The sequence below is a fragment of the Micropterus dolomieu genome, linkage group LG21 (assembly GCF_021292245.1).
Source record: "Micropterus dolomieu isolate WLL.071019.BEF.003 ecotype Adirondacks linkage group LG21, ASM2129224v1, whole genome shotgun sequence".
NCBI lineage: Eukaryota > Metazoa > Chordata > Actinopteri > Centrarchiformes > Centrarchidae > Micropterus > Micropterus dolomieu.
Window position 1 is genome coordinate 6,065,796 of NC_060170.1, and position 9,035 is coordinate 6,074,830.

General features: G+C 40.5%; 1 protein-coding gene across 1 annotated transcript in view; it reads left to right on the plus strand.

The window, feature by feature from the left end:
- hk2 (hexokinase 2) overlaps positions 1-7,529 on the plus strand; it is a 43,751-nt gene extending 36,222 nt beyond the window's left edge. Inside the window, exons 14-18 of the mRNA XM_046034590.1 lie at positions 1,873-1,972; positions 2,179-2,362; positions 3,338-3,493; positions 5,134-5,370; positions 5,672-7,529. Of these exons, the coding sequence (XP_045890546.1) occupies positions 1,873-1,972; positions 2,179-2,362; positions 3,338-3,493; positions 5,134-5,370; positions 5,672-5,816 (822 nt within the window). The 3' untranslated portion in view covers positions 5,817-7,529. The remainder of the gene's footprint in view (positions 1-1,872; positions 1,973-2,178; positions 2,363-3,337; positions 3,494-5,133; positions 5,371-5,671) is intronic.
- Positions 7,530-9,035: the final 1,506 nt, after the last annotated feature.

Sequence of the window (9,035 nt, forward strand, 5' to 3'; positions counted from 1 at the left end):
ACACCATCTTCCTCTTCTCTTTCTGTTTCTCTCTTCCTGGATGTGTCTGCTGTGCTCACTTTCTCCATCAGCAGTACACTTCATGATGTCGCCGACGTCAGAACCCACGATTCTGTTTACAGCAGGAGGTGCGCCGCATGTGGAGGAGGCTTGTTAACAAAGCAGCCTATCGAAACGATTGAACCCAACGTGGTACTGAATGACGTCTGCAGTGGTGTGTTCGCTGTTCACTGTACCTAGTCCATGTAAAATATCTACCGTGTCCGCGTCTTGTAACATAATACCAGATAAGATCTCTCTCTATATTTCTCTGTAAAATGTTGAAAGGGGCTGCCTAATATACCTAGGTGGCCTTCCCAAATGAAGTCTGAATGTGGGAAACACTGACAGATACATTATCAGAAATCATATTGATTGGTCTGTGAATGTTGAACTTGAATAATGTAATAAAAAGTGTAATAACAGCAGCCAAAGTGGATTACAAACAATACTGACGTACCAAAACAGCCTGTACCAATGTGCCTTGTGTCCCTGCCTGTGTCTCTGTTTCCTTTGTCACATGTAAGAGCTCAGAAGAGCAGCATCTACATCCACTTGTCAGTGTCATTGAGTGACTGCAGCACAGTGCATGACTGAAGAGACTGTAGTCTATTACTGCTCTTAGGCATTTCTCTCCTCTTTGTTTTAACAAGCCAAAGTAAGTTTTTTTGCATTTAATGTAGAAACAGAAAATTTAGAAATCTTGTCAGAATCAGAATCAGCTTTATTGTCCATTTAATGGTAATTTTACAACACAAGGCTGTGTAATGAAATTTACATTTGTAGTCCCTTCACGCTACACACACAAACAACACAGAGCAAAACACAACCTAACAACTATTCATTTTGTTGGCGGGATGAGGATGAATCTAAAAGTCTCCCCGCCTGGGGAAAGAAGCAGCTCTGAAGGTGATACGGCAGCGGATATCTCTATATCTCTTGCCAGCAGCATGAACAGGCTGTTGCTGGGGTGGGTACTGTCTTTTGTACGTTGGGCTCTGCATAGTCACCTCACCTCAATGACATCACCAATGCTCGGTAGATAAGTACCAATGATGTTCTGGGTGCTTTTCATCACCTGCTGCAGAGCCCTGTATTCTTTAACCTTTAACAAAGGTTAAAGAATACAAGGTACTATTATGTACACAGGTATGTGGAAAAAATCCTTCACTCTAAACTCACTGTCCCACCCCCACCTGACAGACATGAGGCTGAATATGCAGTTTTTAGTCATTTAACATTAAATGTTCTTTGAGGAGGACTCTCAGCACCGTGTGCCCTGCCCTAGGGTTCAGTGAAGAAACCTCTATTGGTTTCAAGTAGTGAGATGTCAAAACATCTGTCAAACAGATGTCAAACACAGTGCTGAACAGACAGTTGTCCAACTAAAATAATTAGAGGTGCGACGATACATTTAGCTGATGAGACAAGACAATACAGGATATTGGGTTTACCTGAATGAGACGAGACGATGATTTAACACTATTTTTAAGAACTCTTCTATGACAAAATACTGGAAAAATAGTCTTTTATTTGACTGACAGTCACAAAATGCAAAACCATGCAAATGCATTTTGAAACTTCATACTTTCATATTGATCGTGTCTCGTCTGTCGCACTGTCACCATTTATTGTTTCCACCTGGCACCCAAAATGCTTTAACAAACGATTTAAAAGTGGCAGCACGAGATCTTGTCAAACCCCTGAAAATAACTGACAACATCTTTGTGGGTGAACCATGGCTGCGTCGGCGCTTTAAATACCTAGGTTAATTAACACAACAATTTTAATGGGATTGACTGTTGGAAATGAGTTTGTTGTCACTGCTTCCAGGAATTCGACTTGAACTTTGTGGCGGTGGTTAATGACACGGTGGGAACCATGATGACCTGCGGCTACGAGGACCCCAAATGTGAGGTTGGACTCATCGTAGGTAAGTCTGTCTACCCTTCACCTTGCCCTCTGGACGCTTGTCTCTTTGTTCCAGTTTTAAACATTAAAATCTGTTTTCTCTTACCAAACATTGAGTGTTATTTTCCTGAGTGGATATGTTATTTGGAATGAAGCTTTTCAAGAAATTGACAGATGTTTTCCTTTCATGAAATACTTCTCATACCTTTCTACCTGTCTTTAACTCAGGCACAGGGACCAATGTCTGCTACATGGAGGAAATGCAGAACGTCGAACTGGTGGAGGGTGATGACGGTCGTATGTGTGTTAACATGGAGTGGGGAGCATTTGGTGAAAACGGTGAACTTGATGACTTCTGCACCCAGTTTGATCACCTTGTCGATGATTGCTCTAACTACCCTGGGAAACAGAGGTACTTGATGGGTTATTTATGACACATTAAATCTACTAATGTCTATTATGAACCTACACTCGCATCAGAGAAACATCATGGTGTCACAAATACAGTGTGAACTACCAATGGCGTTTTTCTATTGCTGGAACCGGCTGGCTCGTTAGCCCATTTTCAACCTGCCATCAGTTTTTGTGAAACTGCCAATATTTAATAGACAGCCCAAGAGTGGGTTTCTCACAACATGAGTATTAGAGTTAGTAATACAACTGACCCTTTGAAGCTATGCTGCCCAGTGAACACTTTCACATTTAAATGCTCACCAAATGTTGATCATACTGACTTTTTTGACTGCCTGTGTTTTCATTTCGCTCTTCCTCCTTTACCTTTGCTCAAACCTCAACTTGCATGGTCAATGCACAGCATCAGTTCTTGGTGTGATATTGATTATTTTTAAATCAATCAGCAGATCTTTAGCACTAGCACTTTTCATACAAAAGGGCTTTATTGGCGCAGGAAACAGGAGTTTGGCTAAAGCAATAATGTAGATGTGCAGACAGCTGATTGTATTAAATTAAACATTTTTCCTTTTGAAAGAAGCTTGTCTGGACTGTCTGCTTATGAAATTGTCTCCATGACATGTCAGGGAGTACATAGATGAAAGGAGCCATTAGACATAATAGATTGCAGCCTCTGTCACACCTCTTGATAATTTTATTCTAATTAAACCTATCTCTGTAACAACTGGGCTACCATTACACCTTTGTTTGCTCTCTGAGCTTTCATTCCTGAAAATAATGAGTTACAGCTATTCTGTGTGGTTAATTTAAGTTAATTAGAATTTTTTTTTTCAGCTCAGCATCAATTTGATTATAGAGTTTGTGACAGTAGAATAATCTAAAGGTGTGTAGTATAATTTAAAATAGTATTATTAACTGAATATTACCAATGTGTGGCTGTGGAAAATTTTCAGTTTGTGTGTTTTTTTTCTCTGAGGTATGAGAAGATGATCAGTGGCATGTACCTGGGGGAGATAGTGAGGAATGTGCTACTGGAGTTTACTGCTAAGGGTCTGCTGTACAGAGGCAGACAGTCCGAGCGACTCAAAACGCGGGGCATCTTCGAGACAAAGTTCCTGTCACAGATAGAAAGGTGAGTGTTACAGACTGTTCTAGTCTCAGCGTCTCTCTTCAGATCCCCCCTGTTCACCTTGGTAACCGTGTGGTAAGAATAGAAAAAACACAGGTGTGAGTCACAAAGCCACAAAAACCAGACTGTGCATTAATGATGTGCTACAAAATAAGATCGCATCAGTCAAATCTACACAGTAAGTGGCTGTTGCTTATAATATCGGGCACTTTTATATCACACATTGGATGAATACTGAGGATCAGAGAGGGAGAGAGGGTGACTAACACCAAGGCCACGTGCAGTTAGATGAAGTTACATCCATTGCATCTGCTGATAATGAAGTCTAATTAGATGTTTATTTTTCCTACATAGTCCAGTTTAGTGCACACTAATGTAGGATGACTCTTTGCTTAGTTCAGTATACTGCCTTATCCACCCTCACTCTTGGGAAGCTTGCTTGAAGGGTAAGTATCGCAGTGAACAGGCCAGCGGCGAAATGGAAAATGTGTAGGAACCCTGTTATTTCCATCCACGGATCACTTTGCAAATGATCTCCAGCGGTGCATCTGAGTGCTCGAGCTAGAGCCAGCTTATACTGAAAATTAGCTGTGGGCAAATAATAATAACTAAATGATAATGGGGCTGGAGAAAATGACCTGTGGTGTAGGACTGCATCAGTGCAGTAATATGTTGCTTTCACATAGAATTCAAATACCTAGTACAGTACAGGTGGCTTCAAGTGACCCAGCAATGTGTTGAGTAAGCCCTGGTCATCAAAATGAGATGTTGATGATCAAGACTCGTGACTCGTGTTAGTCTTAGACATATTTGTAAACAAGCTAAATAATTATTTAAAATAATAATTTTGGTGCCAAGGATGCACTGGTTGATGAATTGGTTTGTTTTGACTGATTTTACCTTTAGCATTTGAAATCAAGTGTTATACTTCACATCAGCTTAAAGATGAAAAATGATGATTTCCGCAGATCACAAGTGAAAATAGACGCTGGGGGGCTCCAATGCAAAGCAAGTTCAGTTTAGTCACACTCTCTGGTTGAGTCATCTGGCGTCACCAAGCTAAAAATTAAGTAAATGCATTCATATGAAAGGTCAAGGTTTTTTTTTTAAATGGCAAGGCTGTTCAGGAGCACTTAATATAACATTAGATATAAATATATATGTGTCTGTGTACTTGAGTGAAGTGCTGAGTGTAGAACTTACTGGATTTATTGTCTGTGTGTGAAAACGCAGTTGGGAACAATATTTATTTCCAACCATGACCTGAGTCTCTGAAAAGAGCCTCCGGGCTGCAGTGACGATAGACGAGTGCAACAAAGGCTGCATTGAACCACTGAAAGTAACAGTGCCAGCTCAACAAAAGGTCAAGTTAACTAATTAACTCATTAAATCAGTGAACTAATGGTCACACATCTTAAAGCACCTTTTGTGTGATCAGCAACACAACCTAAAACCATTTTTTTGTAGTGTTGCAGTGTTTTGTCTACACAAAACCATAATGGCATTCAACCAGTGACATCAGCCACCTTGGTAGCAGTGATTATAGTTTAACTTGCTTCATAGATAAAGTGCACACAAAGACAAGACAAAGCAGCAGATCTCTTCCATGTGTATAACCCTAGTGATTCTCTCTGATCCCAAAGTGACCGTCTGGCCATGCGACAGGTCCGCTCAATTCTGCAGCACCTGGGCCTCACCAGCTCCACATGTGACGACAGCGTACTGGTGAAGGAGGTGTGTAGCGTGGTTGCCCGCCGTGCAGCTCAGCTCTGTGGCGCTGGTTTAGCGGCTGTGGTCGACAAGATACGACAGAACCGCAACCTGAATCAGCTTTCCATCACCGTGGGAGTGGACGGCACCCTTTATAAGACGCACCCTCAGTAAGGAGCAGTCATATTCTAACACGCATTTTTAATGAATTGGGTTGGGTTGTCATGACACAGAAGTAGAGATTTGCAAGTCCCAACTCATTGTGGTAGTCAAGTGATGCGGCGCAGCTAAAGCACCCTATACCTCCCCTGTGGGAAGTGACCCTTACAGGCCTAAAAATGGCTTCTTTTGCTCTGGCAGCTGGCCTTGACTCATCTTTGACTCTGGCAGTTACAGTAAGTAAGGGTAGGTTTACATGTAACCTTTTGGTCAACCTTTTGTATTTTGTCTCCCCTGTCACTCTTCCTAAAGCTTCTCCAGCATCATGCAGGAGACGTTGCAGGATTTGGCACCGCAGTGTCAGGTGACTTTCCACAAGTCTGAGGATGGAAGTGGGAAGGGAGCGGCACTGATCACAGCTGTGGCCTGTAGGGTCAAGAGCGAAGGGCAGCACTGAATCGTCGAGACAGTGGTGGTGGACAGGTAGAACCAGAGCTACTGCGACTGATTTTCTGTGCCAGCCTACCAAAATAAAGTCACATACACCTTGACCTTTGAGTTTAGATCTTCACAAATGAAATGTTTAGTCTGACTTATTGTCTGTGTGGGTTCATTTGCACAAATGTGAATGTGAGTTTTTGCTTGCGTGTTTGGAATAAATACATTTATGCTGTGATCTGACATTGGACAGTGGAAAATGAACTTCAGAAATTATAGTTAGGCTTGTGTGTTAGGGAAGTTGCACCTTCTGTTACCATTCTTACCAGTCTTATTTTTTGTCTATTTTTTTTTTTTACACCTTCAAACTCTCAGATTTCACCCTGCCGACTATTCTTTCTACTATTTTTTTGTCAATACTTCTGTGTACTCTAAACTTTCCAAAGCAAGACATCAAACAAAGGAAGCTAGAATTAAATTGTGGATAGTTAAAACCGATATACTTAAACAAAATAACCTAGACTGGAAATGACCTGAGCAACAAAATGAAACACATCTGCATGATGTTTTTACATTTGAATAATTCTGTATTGCTTACCTTAGTTTGGACTACCTCCCTTATTAAACCTAAACTGAATGTTTGCATTTATGGTTTCACATCATTTTAAGAAGGAAAATCAAACACGAGATTTGTATTTGAATACTTTACAGTTTAAAATAAGATAAAACAATTTGTTTCAAATTAGCATCAAATATTTTTTAAATGTCATTAAAAATAAATGTTATACTATCCGTCTTTTCACTGTGAGCCGACCATCTGCCATCAAAAAGGAAGCTTGACTGACTAGGGTCTACTCAGATATAATTGGAGCCAAAGCTAATTCATACAGTATGTTATTTAGTGCTAACACAGTTCTAAAACACTGAAGAGGTAAGATGTACCAACATTTGATTAATTGGGGGTAGAATTAAAAAGTTTGTGGACCCCGGACCCTTAATTGCTTACCTGTTGGGGGAAACTGACCAGTGGCCAGAAAGGAAAAGGCAGTGATCAGTAGCACTCTAGAGGCTGGGAGGAGGGACTGGTTTTAGTCTTTTAAGACTTGTTTGTTTTATTTTATTTATTTTTGTCTTTTGTAATACATGTATTTGTTTTTAGTTTAGTTTAGTTTTTTGATTGTTCATTGTGCAAAGAAAACAAAGACAATGTCTGACATCCGGTAGTTCTACAAGTGTCTACAGGTCTGTTAGCTTCAGAGAGATTTCATATCATTACAAAAATCAGAGGGAAGTACAGTTGTGAGAATCCGTTGCTTCTGAAATAATGTTCTGTTAAAACCATAAACACCAATCTACATGTATAATCACCACAATCAGCCTTTGTTTATGGAACAAATATTTATGGAGCACAAATACTATAAATATCCCATTACTGTATACAATGGTGAAGTATTTTTACCCCACTAATTACATTGATGTTTGATTAGCTTGATATGAAAATGATTCTTCCTGTGCTCTGAAACTAAAACTAAGCTTCTTGCTCTTTAAATAACATATCCTTTATTTATAGAAAACCAAGCATTCTTCAGCCAACAGCAGATTTATCAGATACAAGCTAATAACCACTGTTATTACTGTGTGTACTTTAAGTCTGATCACAGTGATGCTGTCATCCACAATGTCATCAAAGACTGCCTCAATAAAATTGGCCTTGAATTGCTTTTGGTCTCTATTCAGTGGAAGTGACTCTTTCTTCTATTCATGAATGGGCACTAAAATAGAGTCAGCAAAAGAAGTAGTCCCAGCATCTGGAACTGGCAAATTGTGGCAAAAGTCATGCATTTTCACTATGCTTTACCTGAGATACAAACATGTATGCAGACCCAGCACCACTGCAGAACACGATCAGCTAAACAAGTTTATATTAAACAACTAAATATGTCCGGCTACAGTTTCAGCAGTCAGCAGCACACCAACTGATACAGCCGATATCTATTAATAATATCTACTAATAATACTATATATATATATACTGTGGGTACGGAAAGTATTCAGACCCCTTTAAATTTTTCACTCTTTGTTTCATTGCAGCCATTTTCCAAAAATCAAAAAAGTTCATCTTATTTCTCATCAATGTACACTCAGCACCCCATCTTGACAGAAAAAAACAGAAATGTAGAAATTTTTGCAAATTTATTATAAAAGAAAAACTGAAATATCACATGGTCATAAGTATTCAGACCCTTTGCTGTAACACTCATATTTAACTCCCATGCTGTACATTTCTTCTGATCCTCCTTGAGATGGTTCTACTCTCAAGGAGGATCAGAAGAAATGGTTCTACCATCACTGTGGCTGAGCTCCAGAGATGCAGTAGGGAGATGGGAGAAAGTTCCAAAAAGTCAACTATCACTGCAGCCCTCCACCAGTCGGGGCTTTATGGCAGAGTGGCCCGACGGAAGCCTCTCCTCAGTGCAAGACATGTGAAAGCCCGCATGGAGTTTGCTAAAAAAACACATGAAGGACTCCCAGACTATGAGAAATAAGATTCTCTGGTCTGATGAGACCAAGATTGAACTTTTTGGCGTTAATTCTAAGCGGTATGTGTGGAGAAAACCAGGCACTGCTCATCACCTGTCCAATACAGTCTCAACAGTGAAGCATGGTGGTGGCAGCATCATGCTGTGGGGGTGTTTTTCAGCTGCAGGGACAGGACGACTGGTTGCAATTGAATGAAAGATGGATGCGGCCAAGTACAGAGATATCCTGGAAGAAAACCTCATCCAGAGTGCTCAGGACCTCAGACTGGGCCGAAGGTTCACCTTCCAACAAGACATTGACCCTAAGCACACCGCTAAAATAACAAAGGAGTGGCTTCAGAACAACTCTGACCATTCTTGACTGGCCCAGCCAGAGCCCTGACCTAAACCCAAGTGAGCATCTCTGGAGAGACCTGAAAATGGCTGTCCACCAACGTTCACCATCCAACCTTCTTTGAAGAAATGAGCCAGTAGCCCATCTGGGCCTGTGATCTGCCAAGATGGTTTCCCATTCTGCCATGAAGACGAGGTTAAGTATTATCACTGAGTAGATAAGCCTCACATTAGCTATGGATACAAGCCATTCACCACCAGTAACAAGTATCAATAATACTTCGTCACTACACATTTCCATACTTATAAAGCTAAGTAACCATAAAGCCATGTTGCCAAAGGTAATTTTGGTTGGTGCCACAAAA